Source organism: Ctenopharyngodon idella, chromosome 19 (genome assembly GCF_019924925.1).
Source record: "Ctenopharyngodon idella isolate HZGC_01 chromosome 19, HZGC01, whole genome shotgun sequence".
In the NCBI taxonomy this organism is placed as follows: Eukaryota; Metazoa; Chordata; class Actinopteri; order Cypriniformes; family Xenocyprididae; genus Ctenopharyngodon; species Ctenopharyngodon idella.
In genome coordinates this window covers 21,750,527-21,766,785 of record NC_067238.1, presented here as the reverse complement: position 1 = coordinate 21,766,785, position 16,259 = coordinate 21,750,527, and the positions used below count along the sequence as shown (strand labels likewise).

Genomic DNA, 16,259 nt, shown 5'->3' with positions numbered 1-16,259 from the left:
TTAATGTAAATAGGTATGAACTTGACCAGCATAATTTAAACTGCATTTCCAGCTCTTTCCAGAAATGACCTTATTTTGCATTATCGCACATTTATTAAATGCAGAACCCATATATTTTTCTGGTGTTGCTAGCTGCTAATATGATTTACTTAAAATTAGGGAAATTACTAAAAACCTCAAACAATTTCTTATGGCAAAACAATATATTATCAATTATGATGGTTTTGACAGAAAACACACAATTACTTCCTTTTTGGATGAATGCTGACTTGTATTACCAATTTATATGACCATATTTTGTAAATGATTTCACATTTCAATTATATCTGATGGTGAACAAAACTGCTGAAACCTTATAAAAGAAAGTTTAGGGGGAAAAAATCTGCCAGAACATTGTAGGAATGTTTATTATCCCGTTTTAACATATAAACAGTATTGAGTTATGGTCTGAGTACAGGTGCAGGGAATGAGATTTCAAAAATTTGACAAAATAAAAATAAAGTTAAGAACATTCAAATAATAATTGATTAATTTGCTATTAAAAAAAAATAAAACTAATAGCTAACGTTAGCTTGCTACGTTACTTTTGCTAGATTACAACTGGCATTAATTGTCATTCTTTCCTTTTAGTTCGTATTCAGAGCTGCATGTTAATACGGACTGACCTTATTTCCACACATGAATTTACTGAGAGGAAATGTAGAAGGCTTTATTACAACAAAGTTTGCATAAAATAGACTACGCACTTAGTGGACCGCTAACTAGCTTGTCAGACTGAACACTTTCTCTTCAACGGCATATAAATGTAATGATTATAGTTACACATACAAACAAAAACATATGCATCTCATACCTGTCTGAATATACCGATAGAAACGTGTATATAAACCTATTTAATCCCAAATGCATCCATGAGAAGGTAGCATGCTTCTGCCGAGCGGAAACTGTACGAGTTCCTGTGACGTAATGACTTTGAGGAAAGTCATAACGCACGCATGCGCAGTACATTTGACTCAAACTTGTGACTATAGCGGTTTTGTTGTATGTTGTTTTGTTACATAAAATAACGAGTGGATTTTCTAAATACATTTTCATAAGCTATTGTAAAGGGAAAATAATTTAAACGCACAAATCAACAAAATATAAATTAATTCAGTTGTTCTCGACCAGCAGGGGTCAGCAGAGAACTATGAAGCGTTTTCATACACACAGCAATGCCTGTTGGGTAATGCTTACGAGCAGGCAAACATGGCAGCCACCCTTCCAAGGATCTTGTCCTTCGGTAAAAATACGAAGGCTTTGCTCAATGGCATGAGGTTATCTGTAGTTCCAGTTCAGCAATACAGTGTACCGGTTTCTAATTATGGAGAAAAAGTGACTCACACAGGACAGGTGAGGCACAGTTTTAAAGTCTTTAAAGGATTCGGTGCACGTCTGTTTATCTCTATTAGCATTTGTTGTGAGAATTGACTCTCATCTTGCAGAATAAATAATAATTGGTTCTGCCGTAGTTTGTGCTTTTAGTGGAAACTTAGTGAATGATGAAGGATGCTGCTGCCTCTGTCATTGTTATGATGAGACTGATGTGATTCCGTATGCTTCTTGTTTTTGTTGCAGCTCTATGACGAAAATGATGTGAGAAGAGCCAGATTCATCGGTAGACAAAAAGAGGTAAAGAGAACTATTTATTTACTGACCCTCTTAATAATTTTAATACTGCACTGCTTTACTCTAAAGATAGATAGATATTTGTTCACTCAGATATTTTCAATTTCATATTTTCAGATATTTTTCATATTATTTGTTCACTTTGTGCAGGTGAATGAGAACTTTGCAATCAACTTGGTTGCAGAAGAACCAGTGTCATACGTAGAGTCAAGAACGGTGTCCTGTGATGGAGGCGGAGGGGCTCTCGGCCACCCTAAAGTTTACATCAACTTGGTAAACGCATATTTTATATAAGAACATTTCCTGGGGCCTGTACCATGATGGTAGTTGAACAAACTCAAGGCTATAGGATTAGTTTCGAGTTGACAAAACCAAACCACTCCAATCCAGCTTTGTTGGTACCATGATGCTGATCGTCAACTTTCTCTGTCAACTCAGGCTTTGATCCTGAGTTTGTGGAGCGCGTGCACATGAATGCGTGACATCAGTGGTGAACAGCCAATCACATGCCTTGCAACAGAGAGAAACTCTGATTCACTTCTCGTGAGAAAGCCAGCGTGATTCAAAACTCTTTTGCTGAAGGTTAAGAGATTGAAGAAGATGAAGAATTTAAATGCATTTACACCAAAGAAAATACTTGTCCATGAAAGAGGAAAAATAAAAGAAATGATCTTGCTCTATCAGTGCAAGTGAAACATGTGAAGTTAGTTTATATAGTTGCTTGATAATATATAGCAATAGAGACTCAAACATGTAAGGTCACATGTAGTCATTTTTAACTATTTGTAAAAATAAGTTAACTATTGATTCTACAGCTTATTTATATTACATATGATCTGTATATATTAATATTCATTTAAACTAAATGCTTGATAATAACTTTTAAACTAAAATTGCTTGTGTGTAATGGATTAATAATAATATAGATCATACAATAATTATATAAGTCATAAAATAATTCTAATTATCATCAAAGCCAGACAATTTCATCTTTAAATATTTGTTTTTACTATGTAGTGACCTTTAATTTGGAGGAAGTGAAACCAGGGGCATGACTTTATTGCGTTGGATGTGTCAGTATCACTTTGCTCACATCTGACTGGTCCAATTTCGGTTTGAGATCTCTTACCCAGAACATAACCTGCCCCGGAGCAGGTTAGCTGTGGAGCGTAAGTTACTATGGTGATGAACACCGCTAAAAGCCAAGTCACTTTCATGGTACCTAAAACCCAGGATTGGCGCAAACTAATCTGAAACTTACCTGGCTAGCCAGTGAATACCTGGCTAGCCGGCTTCATGGTACAGGCCCCTGGAAGTAAGTGAATGAGAAGGTTACCATATAAACATAGCAGCAGTTCAAAATTAGGTTCCCCCCCAATTGAGTTTTACTCCCAGGAAACCTCTCAAACAATTTACCTCAAAATGAATGAAAATTACCTCAAAATGAATGATGTGCAACCCTGGATCACATGATCTTTAACAACAAAATTGAGGTGACCATCGAACTTCCTTGTGGAAGGGCCTTTTGTACAGGGATTTAGTTGCTTGCTTTTGTTTGGTGTGACAGTAGCGCCCCACACCCTTTCGCATTGCCCTTCAAAGGTGAAAAAGATGTTTTTGAGATGAATAGTTGACTAATTAATTACCATTAACTTAAAAGCATGGTTCACGTTTTTGAAATTAAGCACGTCAATTGAACTAATCAAATGTTTAGAGATTAAAACATGTCTGCTGTCACGCTGCATGTAACATTTATTATTGTATCATGAATTAATTAATTCAATCTTTTCACAGGACAAGGACACCAAAGTTGGCACTTGTGGATACTGTGGGCTGCAGTTTAAGCAGAAGCATCATCACTGAAGAACTGTCTTTTGTTTGTGTGGGCTATACATTATTAACATTTGAAAATACCTAATTCTTTTCTCTGTAAAATAAAATATTACTATAATATAACAACAAAAGCTTCAGCGTTTCATTATTTATGGTTTTAGTTGTTTTCTGATGTCTTTTGCATTTTTCCAAGCAAGCGTCTCAAGGTCGCAAAATCCTGCACATGATTTTTCCAGCATTCACGGACAGAGGGCGCACGTGGTCTTTGCAAAATGCTGTCAGCACTTTCTATTTAAGTTTTCAGTGTGTTTTGGATCTGCTATCTCCTATTACACCTGGTTTTGATGTCACTACCGGGCTTAGCTTACCTCAGTGATCATTAAAAAAAAAAGAGAGAAACAAATCATATTTATTTATATCTTTATTATCATGTTTTTCGTTTAAGTGTCTTAACTGAGTAATTCTGTAAAAGGTTCTTTTTGGTTTGACAGCAAATATGCCATACCTATAGTGAAAGTAATAGGCTACATAGGTGCCTTAAATGATCTGAGAGGTCTCGTGTATAATCAGATAGTGTTCTACTGTCCTCTAGCTCTGAAATAACACCGGTCAGTTCGCATACAGAAATTGACATTTTCCTGTTCCGACAGACTCTGTAGCTAGGTATAGGGTATGATATTAATTTTACTCTCGGCGATGTTTCTGAAGCACTTCTAGGCCGGAGTAGGCGGGGCTGGGGCCCGTGATTGGCTGTGTGGAGTAGATTGACTGGCCACCGGGAACACCTGAATTTTGAATACCGATCGACAAAGCCCCACCAGGAGCGCGCATCCAGCAGTCGCAGCGCGTGAGAGCAACTGGACCGTCTCCCTCACAGCGCTGATGAACTCGCTTGACGGTTTCGCCGCTATGTTGAAGCGATAACAAGTGGCTTGACTCATTTGAATCGACACAAGGGCAACATGATGTGTCAACATTAAAGGCTGTGCGATGAACCTAGCTAAAAACAGAGCGAATAGTTTAGTGTAAGCTGAATTGTCGAGGTAAACTGTACACAACTGTAAATACAAGCTTTTCAATACACACAGCGCCACCACTATAAAAATTACCATGCAGTTACTATAAGGGCAAAAAAAGACACATTTATAGAGCATGTTTTATAGTGTTTAAGATGTTTTTCATTAATAACCTATTATAGTTTATTATCAGTATTAGTGTTGTTGTTGTTGTTGTTGTTATAGAAACCAATGATAATGCTTGGTTTTTGCCTGTCATGATCTTACAGTTAAACTCTGGATTCTATACAAGAACTAGTAACATTTCAGGACAAAGATTTTTTTTTTTTTTTTTCTGTGTAGATACGTTCAGTTCTAATAAACTGCAAAATAGCCTATTAATGAAATAATTAAGAGCCTTGCAATATTAATATTGTTAAACACATTTGCAGTATAATTCAAAAATATTATTAGCCTATTTGTTTCTGTACTTAATTTATTCCCATTTAAAAGACTTAGCCAAGCAAAACATTAATGGGGAAACATGTGAGCCAGATGGGCTGACTTTTAGCCCCGGCCCAGCCCTGATGATTCCCCTCTTGACACAGAAAGAAGACTTTCTAATGATGAAATTATTTGAAGTAAACTCCTTAAGGCAGTCATTTGCGCAAAAGTTGTTGCTGAACCTGTTTGCTTTGAGCTCCTATCTGGTGTTAATGCATTTATAATGTGTTTTAGCCTGGAATATTTTTATATTTTGTATAGAAATACAATACATTGTATCTCTGTATGTTAAAGATGTTATAAAAAAAAAAAATAAAAAAAAACGAATTATTCATGCGGCAGAAAACAACGTGGCACCAATAGGCTACTATGAAAGGGGGCCCTTGGGTTTGCTATAGCCCCAGGGCCCTATGTTCTTAATGCAGGCCTGGGCAGGACGACATGAAAAGGAGCAAAGGGTGAAAGAACAGAGCAACCTGCATCTTTAAGCACTGGTGAGCTGCGTTCCTGTCTCGTTCCTGCTAAGTTTGGAGAATGTCAAGGGGGGTTTAGTCTGATAAGAAACACTAGTGCAGAACAATACATGTTTGAGGAAGATCATATATATATTTCATCAAGAGTATTCTCTGCCGGCATGGCCATGCCAAATTGGCCTTGTGGCAGTGTGGAGGAAGCCTGGTCTCTAGTGGTGCATGCAGTGGAACTGAGTTTTCCGGCTGGAGGCCCCTCAGGTTGAGAGAAAGGCAGCCATGCTGCTATAATTGGGGCTGGTGACAGAAGGCAGGAGACAGCGTGATGCCAATTAACCCTCATCTGCGCTCTGTCCTGTCCAATATGTGTGATAGGTAAGGGGAAGGCTTCATTGTTAAGGGCTGCGGCTTTTTTCTTTATCAGGAGGCATCTAAATTGCAGGTGGTTGGCTAGTTTAAACATTGCTCTGAGCAAAATCTTGGGGTGAAACTGAGCATATGAATTGTGCTGCATAGAAAAGTGCTCTCTATTATTCATGAAGGTAAAATGGAGCCAGCAGAGATACAGAAGGATGTTGCAGGATCACAAAAAACGTTGTCTTTCACGGTTTAAATTGCTCTGTAGAACTTGTGGTGTATATGACATTTCAATGTTATCACCACTTCTTTCCACTGTAACAGAGCTGTTCTTTTATTCCAAAATTTTATTCAAAACCAAATTTCACAAATCTTCCATTCTTTGATCAAATCTTAATTTGATCTAAATTGTTATGATCATATGAAAGTGAGTTATTAGAGTGGGCATGAAACAGAAGTTGTGATTGTCTTTTCTTCCCTATATGTATATCCAAGTGAAATTGCTTATCGAACAAGAAAAAATGGAGGGCGGGACATGATTTTGTCCATCAGGAATTGATTGTATTGCTGGATCATTTTGGTTTGCTGTTGCTGTGATCTCATGTGAGTGACAGGTTGTCCCATCCTCACGCCAGTAGACACGTCATCAGAGGAGAGAAGAAAAAAATAATGAATGATGTCAAAAAAAATCATTTATAATAAATACCGCAATGAGAAAACACAGGTGCATCCTATAGTAGTGTTGTTTGTTGAACCACCTGACTTCTTTGGGTTTCAAACAATGATGCATCTTATTATTTCTGTTTTCTTTTTTTGGTTTTTACACATAATCTGATAGGTAGCATTTTTTTTATTGTCAAATTTTGCTCCCTACTGCTACTGGCAGTTAGCAACATCTGACAGGGAAGCAAAAATTGTCAGTACACCGGCAGTGATCCCCCTGTTCCCTGCTCTTCCCCATCTTTGCAGACGGCAGCAGGCTCCGGCCTCAGGCGAACGGTGGCGACTCCTCCAACCCTTCATGGACGGCAGCCGCCCCTCTTTGCTCCGGCAAGACACTCCATCACCACCGCCTCGGGCAGCCGCTGGCGGTCACTGCTACTTCGTGCTGCCCGGCCTCCTCAAAACCACGATCCCCCTCACCAATTTAACAATGTTAAGGCTCAGGGAAGAAGGAGGCGGAAACCGGAGAACAGTAAAGGTAACTTAAATCACAAAATTAACATAAACAACAAAACGAAAGTAAATCAGCAGCCCCTCACGAGCAACTGCCACATAAACTAAAACAAAACAACAACATAAAGTCCAGGCCTGGTCCTCTCTCGTCTTTCACTGTCGTCATTCCTCTTTCGGAGCTCCTCTGTGGGACTCAAGACCGGTGTTGTGCACAGGTGATGCTCATTAAAGGGATAGTTCACCCAAAAATGAAAATTACCCCATAATTTACTCACCCTCAAGCCATATAGGTGAATATGACTTTCTTCTTTCAGCCAAACACAATCAGAGTTATATTAAAAATATCCTGGCTCTTCCAAGCTTTATAATGGGAGTGAATGGAGGATGAGATTTTGAAACCCAAGAAAGTGCATCCATCGATCATAAAATATACTCCACGCGGCTTTGGGGGGTTAATAAAGGCCTTCTGAAGTAAATCGATGCGTTTGTGTAAGACAAATATCCTTATTTAAAACTTTATAAAGTAAAATAATGACAGTCATATGCATTCGACTTGCGTCTAAAAAGCGTTAACTTCCGCGATTTAGTACACAATGCCATGACGTTCTATACCTACGCCATGACCTACTACGCTATTATAACCCATAGTACATCATGTAATTGTGAACTACATCGCGGAAGTCGAATGCATATGGCTGTCGCACCGGAAGTTCGTTATTTTACTTTATAAAGTTGTAAATAAAGATATTTGTCTTACACAAATGCATCGATTACTTAAGAAGGCCTTTATTAACCCCCCGAAACTGCGTGGAGTACGTTTTATGAAGGTCATATACACCTAGGATGGCTTTAGGATGAGTAAATTGTGGGGTAATTTTCATTTTTGGGTGAACTATCCCTTTAACACTTGCACCACCGGCTCCCGCGGCTCTCGGCCCCACCCTGCATGCCACAACGGGCCTTTCAAATATTGCAGGTTTATTATATGTAATTCATAGAACAGTCTTTCACCACACGAATGGATTGGCTGCTTCTCCTTATAATTAGTCTACTCTCCCAACTGTCACAAAGAAACTGTAGTGCACTGTGATATGACCGCTAACTTCACCTAATTGTCTGCACTAATTCCCTTCTGCCCCATGTACTAGAGTCATGACCTTTACTCATGAGACTGTGTCATGTTTCTCAAAGCTAGCACAGACTCCTCCAACTACTTCCTCAAGAAAGTTTATGTGTGTGCGTAGGCTACTTATGATTTAGGACCGAGTTCCAACAGAAATGAAAGAAAAACTATTGTTTTGTTAACATTTAGTGATGCATATTTTTCAGCATACTGTATGTGTATGTTGTTGCTTTATTATTCTGCTGTTGCAAGATAATTGCTCTGAATAAGACAAATCATAAACAAATTAGTTTATCTAATGCTTTTGCAGACCTGTGACATCAAGATGTTTACAGCTTGCAGATAACGCTGCAATGCCTGTGTTTTATTTGACCTTATGTGTTTAGAACAAAATCTCAACACATCCCAACCTTGTAATCCAAATCGTGAATAACTTAAGGAGACACAATGACATTACATTGGAGACACTTTGTTGAGTTAGCACTCTAAATACTTTGGCTGTGATTCCCATATGCTGGAAGTTAGACCATGTAGGAACAGGCTAATGCATCAGAAGTATAGGCCTACATATTAAACCATACATTAAGGTTTATGTACAACATTAATGCAGCAAATGCGTACATTTACATCTGAAAAATAATTTAGTTTAACTTAGACTGAGAAAGTTTAAGGTATGGATTTTTTCCCCCTTCAAAAATTCTGATAACATTCTATTCTTTTATAGAAAACTTTATACTTTGATTGGATTGAGATCATAAAACAACTACACTTAGTACAACGATAGGGAAGTGGTTTTTGCCAAATATATACCAAAAAATCGTAATATGTCTCGAACAGGCTAATTGAGTTCTTTTTTAACTTTAAATACGAAAATGGGATTTCCTATTTCTTTAGTGTGCACCAAGTTTCTTTTCTGAATGCCTGGATGTCATTATTTATTACCATATATGTAAGTTATTTATAAAGCCGAAAAAGAAAGGAATTCTCGGATGAATTCATCCTGAATAATTCAGTCTAAAATCGTTAATCCCATACAAGGTTGTGGCAGGTTTCTCCTCTGTTCTAATGAATACTTTATCATCATCATCCCGAGCTTCAAACTGGAAAGATTGAACAAATAAATAAATAAATCTAGGGCAAGCTTGAAGCGCGCAATTAACACACAATGAGCGATTGCCAAAACTTTTATGCAATTTTATATAAACAACGATTTCTACGAAATATAGATGGATGGTTTATTTTGCTTAACGTAAAAAAATTGCACGCTTTAATATATATATATATGACAAATGGACAATTTCACACAAATATCTATGTCGATTTTATTTGAAAAATCTTCAGTCTGATACATTTAATGATGGTGTGACATCCATGCCTGTGCCAATTATCTGGACCATGGGGATTTTAAATTATCAAAGATGAAAAGAGTGAGAGGCCAATCTGTCTACTTCATTCAAGATTTGTTAAATCATAAGTTCACTTCTCTCACCAGGGGTTAGGATTAGACTGTCAAACACCATTTGTCTTTCTTCCTGGTTGGTTTTAAAAAGTTACCATCTAGTTTCACAGGGGGGTTGCGCATCTCTCGGGTGGCTCTAAATGGCACCAATTCCTTTTTGACATTATGGCAAGCCATTTTATCTTATATTTTTTCTGCTACTAGTAGTTTTTGATTACTAGCAAGTATTGACCATATCTTTCAGAACTAGTAGCTCTTCATTAAATACTACTTTTCCTTTGTGTCGTCATTTTCCAGTAGTAGTTATTTCACTGCAAATTTGAATTGTAAGGGGATCTGTGCATCAGATGTCAACTATTCAGTTTATAGTGTGTATTCCAGTTGTTTCTGGTACCTATTCCAGTTTTACTTGCTGCAGCCATATCCCCTGTAGCCCAAGGCTGGTTGCGCACTGAAGCTAAGTTGAGCCTAGTCAATACCTGGATGGGAGACCTCCTGGGAAAAACTAGGCTGCTGCTGGAAGAGGTGTTAGTGAGGCCAGCAGGGGGTGCTTACCCTGTGGTCTGTGTGGGTCCTAATGCCCCAGTATAGTGAAGGGACTCTATATTACAAAAAGCACCATCCTTTGGATAAGACTTTAAACCGAGGTCCTGACTCTCTGTGGTCTTTAAAAATCCCATGGCAATTCTTATAAAAAGAGTAGAGGTGTACCTGACCTCCCTAAATTCCCTCCATTGGCCCTTATCAATCATGGCCTCCTATTAATCCCCATCCATTGAACTGGCTTTATCACTCTCTCTCATGTCCAGTTATAGTTGGTGTGTGGTGAGCGCACTGGGGTCGTTGCACTGTGACTTCCGTCGCATCATCCAGAACTAATACTATTTTTTTTTATTTAGGCCTTACTGGTATGCAAATAGATACTAGTGTCTATTCCAGTTTTATTGTAGTACTCATTGAATGGTGTTGTTTGTAACAATTAGTAGATTTCTCATAAATAGCTACAGATGACAAAAGCTGCAAGTCACTACTTAATTACTGGTAATTAAAAATAATAATGAAAGCACCAGACAACAAATATACTAATTATAGTATTAATTAGTTTTAAGTGATAAATGTTAAAACAGCTTGCCATATCCAACACTTAATGAAAAACAATGCTTCACTGACTATGAATTTAAGAGGTACCATTGAGGTAACAGTTTAGCAGTAGAACCCCTTGAGTATTTATATTTGTCATGACTGAGTGGTTCTAACTTACATCCCGGTCTATAGGACATTGTGTGGAAGGGTTCAAATTATTGTTGTATGTAAAAATCATCTTGTGTGTTTCCACTGGGAAAAACGTCAATCAAACAATTAATGCAACTGAATAAAACAACTTTAGTGACCAACATGCACTTGGGAGCATTTCAGCACCATGGACAGCAAACTTTTTTTCTCCTCTCTCTTTTTTTTTCCTTCTTCACAAAAAGACTCTTTATTTCTGAGCAATGTCATTTAAAAACAACTGAGACTTCAGATTGGGGGAAATTGTGTACTGTGCTATTATACAGCAGTGATCATTTTCTTTTACAAAGACAGAATCAGATTTTTTTTAAGTGAAAAGGTGCCAATCTTCCTAAATCTACATTGCTGTGTTGGTAAGTCCTAATATATAAAGTTCATCAGACTTTCAGGAGGTCTTATATGACAACAGCTCACAGAATGAAACTAATAAATAAGGCATTAGCACAATTAGATTCAAAGCATAGCGTGTTGATTTTGTGATGGTGCGACAAAAAAAAATTAAAAAAGTATAAAAAAAAATAAATAAAAATAAAAAAAGCGTCACAGCTGCTGAGAGGACGTAATAGGTTCTGAGTGTTCATGGTAGGTATTCTGTGAGGAAATGGCTTCAGTCCATAACTCTGTGGAGTTGCTGAAAGTTTGGTTGAAGTTGGTGTGCCTGAATAAAGGATCATGAAACACACCGTCAACCCAGTTTCTCAGAGTGGCCACTGGAGACTCTTGTTTCCTTTTTATGTCTGAGTCACAGTTTGAAGAAGAGCACGACGTTCCTTTATGCATGCATGATGAGTAATCGGCTTGGTTTAATGACGTAGCAGTCTGTGCAAGAGACCAGATTTTTGGCTTGGTCTCAATGGTCTTTTGGCCTTGTTGAAGGTAGAACTTTGCCGTTTGGTTGTCTTCAGCAGTTGGTCTTAGCAGTTGGTCTTCACTAAATTCATGGACACCACTGGGGAGCTCGGTAATGGATTCTTTAAAGCGGTTATCTGGAAATTCACTGGTCTCGGAGCGAACATGCATAACAAAGGATGGTTTCGATTCACACTCAGAGCCATCTGATTCCACTAGATCGAAATCGTCCAGATCACTGTGAAGTTGATCTGTATCATCCTTTCCTTGGTTGTCTGGAGTTATAAAACAAATATTTAAGCAGGTTATAAAACACTGAAAATAATGTTAAATGTCAAACTGTAACTGCAGTGTGCAAATTCTGGGTGGTAGCTGTAGGCTTAAGTGTCTGTAGGTCTATTTTCAAACAATATTTGCACTTAAAAGGTGAGTTGCGTTCACCTGAGGTGGTAACTAATTGACTGATCTAGATATCAATTACAAATACATTGTTTTTAATTAAAACAACTACCAAAGATGACCTAACTTTATCGCTACAATGATTAGGCTATATGTACAATATTTGCTTTTCAAAAAAAGAATAACATCAATAAAAGTTTAACAAACCATTAAATTCTCTTTCGGTTTTTATTAGCTCTCCCTGGGATTCGTCCATATCTTCTTGGTCGTCACACTCTTTGTCATCTGAGGTCTTGTTGCGCGGTGACCACGTCATCTTATTTTCCTTCTTGAGTCTTCGGCGTGCGTTGGCAAACCAGGTGGACACCTGCGTAAGGGTCATCTTAGTGATGATGGCCAGCATGATCTTCTCGCCCTTGGTGGGATACGGGTTCTTTTTATGTTCCTGCAGCCATGCTTTCAGTGTGCTGGTGGTCTCTCTGGTAGCATTTTTTCTTCTTGTGCCCACATCTACAGATCCATATCTAAATAACATGACAAGTAGTCTATTTGTTTTAAAGCTGGATGCACAATAGCTTGAAAATTCAGCAAAAAGCCCATTGATGCAACTAAATTTCTCTAGAATAACAAAAAGGAGGTGATCATTCTTACCCATATCTGTCATAGTGGTACTGTCCAATTGGGTAGTCGTAATGGTAATATGCAGAGCTTTGGGTAACTCTTGAATGTCCTGTTTCCACTCCATCTTTCTCACTGAGTTTACCCTAATATAAAGCAAAAATGTAAATAATCACAAAAGAGGTCATTGATGATGACAGTGCAGGTAATATTCACCTCTGTTGTTATTGAAATGAACAAATGAAATGCGTACCAGAGGATAGCATGAGGCTGAATCTGGACCATAAGTGCTGTAGGTATCATAATTGTGACTCTTTGAACAGGAATTGCCATAGACAGCAGCAGGGATCAGGTCATGCCGGCTGGAGGCCACAAGCCTACTTTCATATACCGGGCAATAAAGCGAGTTTTGAGGAGAAGGTGCCACTCCAGTGTCCAGCAGAGAACCATTAGACTCATAGCAGGTGCTCAGAGCGTTAGAAGACATTAAAAGCTGCCAACAAAAGGACGAACAGGCTATATCATGTCCTTGAAAACTATAAAACACTATACAGCCTTTAGATTATTAATGACTTTAAATGCGTTAAAAATGCTGTACATTTATACTTGCATATGTGTTAGAAAAGTAAAACTAAACACTTGATTTTAGTTTCACAATACAGAGTTACTGTTACATTGCAATCGGGTGATTCTTCACTTCTGACTACATGAAATCTTGGAAAAGGACACTTCTGCAGTACGTTTATTTTATCTTCAAACATTTAACAAGTCCTGGTATAAATATCTGATCATGGCCTTATGGATTTTAAATAATGTGAGATTGTCACTTATATATATATTGAGGGCAATGATGTTGGATAATAATGAATTCTTTTTCTTTTTGGACAAAAAGCTAAGTCTTAGACTTGCTAATACAACATGTTAGCTAGCAGTAAATTACATAAAATGTAAATAAATGTGAAAAAGTTTAAAGATTAAAATGTCAAATACACTCTTAAAAATAAAGGTTCTGTAGTGGCATTGATGGTTCCATAAAGAAACTTCAACATCCATGGATATTTTCCATTACACAAAAGGTCCTTTATAGTGAAAAAAAAAAAGGTTCTTTAGATTATTAATATGTTCTTATTTTAAGAACTGTTCACTGTAAAGTACTTTGGAGAACCAAACATTTTGGCATCACTTAAAAAAAAAACCTTTTGGAACCTTTATTTTTAAGAGTGTACATTACTGATTAGTTTGATAATGATATCTTCTAAAAAATACTTTCAGATCTTCAATCTTTCAATCTTTACATTTATGATCTTCACATCTGTCATTGTGCTGTTTTTGGCAAAGATATGCCTCCCTGTCACATCTCATTTTCATGTGATCATTTGAAAAATCATGAAATATAAATTCAAGAAAAATATGAAGTTAAATATAGTATAAAGGAAGAAATTCTCTGAATTTTCCTGATTTTAGCAGTTTTTATAAATTCATTATAAAGGCAGAGTTCAAAGATCTCCATGAGGGACAAGCCCAAAATAGAGACATTAGCAGGTGTAACCTTGCAACACTCATTAAGTATTTTTTTTTTAATTTTATTTTAAGTAATTAAAAAGATACAATAAAAGTTTGAAGGTATTATAATCTATACTTAAGAAAAAAATATGATTCCATGATTTCTTTAAAATCATCCTGGAGTCTTTTCATCCACTTCCCCTGAAGAATCACTCAATTACATTTAATTAATTGGTGCATTCACAATTAATCATTAACATCCAGCACTTGTGACAAGTTTTAGCACTGTAAAGTGAAGTGTGAAAGTGTTTAAAAAAAAAAAACAAAGTTACCTGTGGTGCTGCAGGATATGAATAACCAAACTGTGTAAATGACATGATGAGAGTCCAGCAAAGAGAAAGCTGCAGTCCAGCTGCGGGTCATCCGTTCATCAAGAAAATCTTCCATTAACTGAAGGTAAACGTCCCTTCCTGGTTTCTGTTTGTCTTTCATACAAACAACAACAATACAAATAGCAAAAAGTGCAGTATGACACAGATTCAGTGTGGTGCAGCGGTATAGTTGAAGTTGAAAAAAATCATAACAAACGTTGGCTCAGTTGCACGTTGTTTTAAACACCGGTGACGCTGACGTCACAGGATCAGATTTAAAGGTCCAGATAACAAACGCGAATTGTCGCGAATCACGGAGAAAGTTGTTGTTCACACAGCGGAACACTTTATAGCCGCTCATAACTTCAGAGTCAAACGATGCGCTTGTGTCCTCGTGAGGAGCCCGCGGGGTCTCGCTCACATTAATGAGGACGTGTTCAGTTTCCCTGCCCGCCAGCAGCCAATCACACATCTGACTCAGTGCACAGACAGCTCGATCGCACATGATTGATGACCGCCCAGAAACGATTACCATAATTGCCTTTCTATGTAGTTATCAAACACTTTGTACCATTAAATAACATTGGATTGGTTGAAAAAAATCTCTGAATTATAACACCTACATAAAAAAAAAAAAAAAACAGTCTAAGATCGATATCAAAACAGACCTGGTAATTATTTTAAATTGTTAACTGCAGGAGAGAAAAACACATGATTTATAGTAAAAAAAAAAAAAAAAAATCACTTTCACTATAGCAAAGAGTTTTGTGTGTCATCTTAAATGTTCTCAAAACAACATGATAATGTGTTTCCACAAATTGCAAAAGTACCTGAAGAAAAAAAAAAAAAAAAAAAGCAAAAGTGGCATAGGCTATATGAAATGTCTTTATCACTATCTTTATCTTTGAAGCATTATTTCCTAAAACAGTATTTTTAGGAAGTGACTTCCATTGAACTTTCCATTGAACTTTCATTGAACTATATATATATATACGTATTATTATCTTTTGGTAAAGATCTTTTTCATTTAATAAGTCTTTTAAAACTCAATTCTAAAAGTGACGCTGTGAAGACAGTTGCAGCACAGTCACATTTCAGTCCCGTATATATATATTTTTTTTTTGAACATCAATCAATCCTTTATCACATACAGTACAAATGTGTCTCTCAGCCATCTCTGGACTCTTTCTTCATTGTGGCTAAGAGGTTTGGCCTGCCAGAGTTCATTTAATATGTATAATGCATGAGGGCACTTCAGTGCATTTACTTAACACTTTGTTCCTGAGGTCCAGAAGTCTTTTCATTAGAGACTGAAACAGTGATAGACATCCCCCGTTTGAAAGCACTGTAGCCATCTAATTCAGTGTTCATACTTTTTTTCCCTTTTGCCTATAGGTCACAGCGCATGTAACACAATTGATTACAATGTTGCTAGGTGCCGCATCTGTGTAAAGAAGGGACATCTTATTTGTTTCTGCATTCAGTGAACCAGTTTATTTGTGTTTTGCATGATGGTGGCACAACTGTCATTTATTTTATCTTATGACTTTTCTATTTAGTAATTTGCCTATGTCGTATAGCCTATTTTTTTATGCAAAATCACTATTAAAATTGGTTTAAAAACCAGTAGGTTCCATGATGCTT

The 16,259-nt window shown here is 37.1% G+C and overlaps 2 protein-coding genes across 3 annotated transcripts; one reads left to right on the top strand and one right to left on the bottom strand.

The window, feature by feature from the left end:
- Positions 1–1,188: 1,188 nt before the first annotated feature.
- Positions 1,189–3,632, top strand: ndufs6 (NADH:ubiquinone oxidoreductase subunit S6). The gene is made up of 4 exons (XM_051873157.1): positions 1,189–1,392; positions 1,618–1,671; positions 1,819–1,941; positions 3,463–3,632. Exons 1-4 carry the CDS (start codon positions 1,249–1,251, stop codon positions 3,529–3,531), a joined length of 390 nt encoding a protein of 129 aa, XP_051729117.1. The 5' UTR covers positions 1,189–1,248; the 3' UTR covers positions 3,532–3,632.
- A 7,316-nt stretch (positions 3,633–10,948) lies between these two features.
- Positions 10,949–15,573, bottom strand: irx4b (iroquois homeobox 4b). Of its 2 annotated transcripts, XM_051872822.1 has the most exons (6): positions 14,833–15,573; positions 14,577–14,729; positions 12,995–13,234; positions 12,775–12,887; positions 12,331–12,647; positions 10,949–11,999 (listed from the first exon to the last, which is right to left on the bottom strand). In XM_051872822.1, exons 2-6 carry the CDS (start codon positions 14,619–14,621, stop codon positions 11,416–11,418), a joined length of 1,299 nt encoding a protein of 432 aa, XP_051728782.1. In that variant the 5' UTR covers positions 14,622–14,729; positions 14,833–15,573; the 3' UTR covers positions 10,949–11,415. The 2 variants fall into 2 exon arrangements, with proteins under 2 accessions (XP_051728782.1, XP_051728781.1); XM_051872821.1 differs by having other exon boundaries at positions 14,577–15,573.
- Between the last annotated feature and the right edge of the window lie 686 nt (positions 15,574–16,259).

Excerpts from the sequence above, each read along its gene's own strand:
- ndufs6 (XM_051873157.1), top strand. The coding sequence starts at position 1,249 with ATGGCAGCCACCCTTCCAAGGATCTTGTCCTTCGGTAAAAATACGAAG. Across the intron at positions 1,672-1,818 it reads TCATCGGTAGACAAAAAGAG|GTGAATGAGAACTTTGCAAT; the intron begins GTAAAGAGAACT and ends CACTTTGTGCAG. Across the intron at positions 1,942-3,462 it reads CTAAAGTTTACATCAACTTG|GACAAGGACACCAAAGTTGG; the intron begins GTAAACGCATAT and ends ATCTTTTCACAG.
- irx4b (XM_051872821.1), bottom strand. The coding sequence starts at position 14,621 with ATGTCATTTACACAGTTTGGTTATTCATATCCTGCAGCACCACAG. Across the intron at positions 12,888-12,994 it reads CAGCCTCATGCTATCCTCTG|GGTAAACTCAGTGAGAAAGA; the intron begins GTACGCATTTCA and ends GCTTTATATTAG. Across the intron at positions 12,000-12,330 it reads AACCGAAAGAGAATTTAATG|ACAACCAAGGAAAGGATGAT; the intron begins GTTTGTTAAACT and ends TTATAACTCCAG.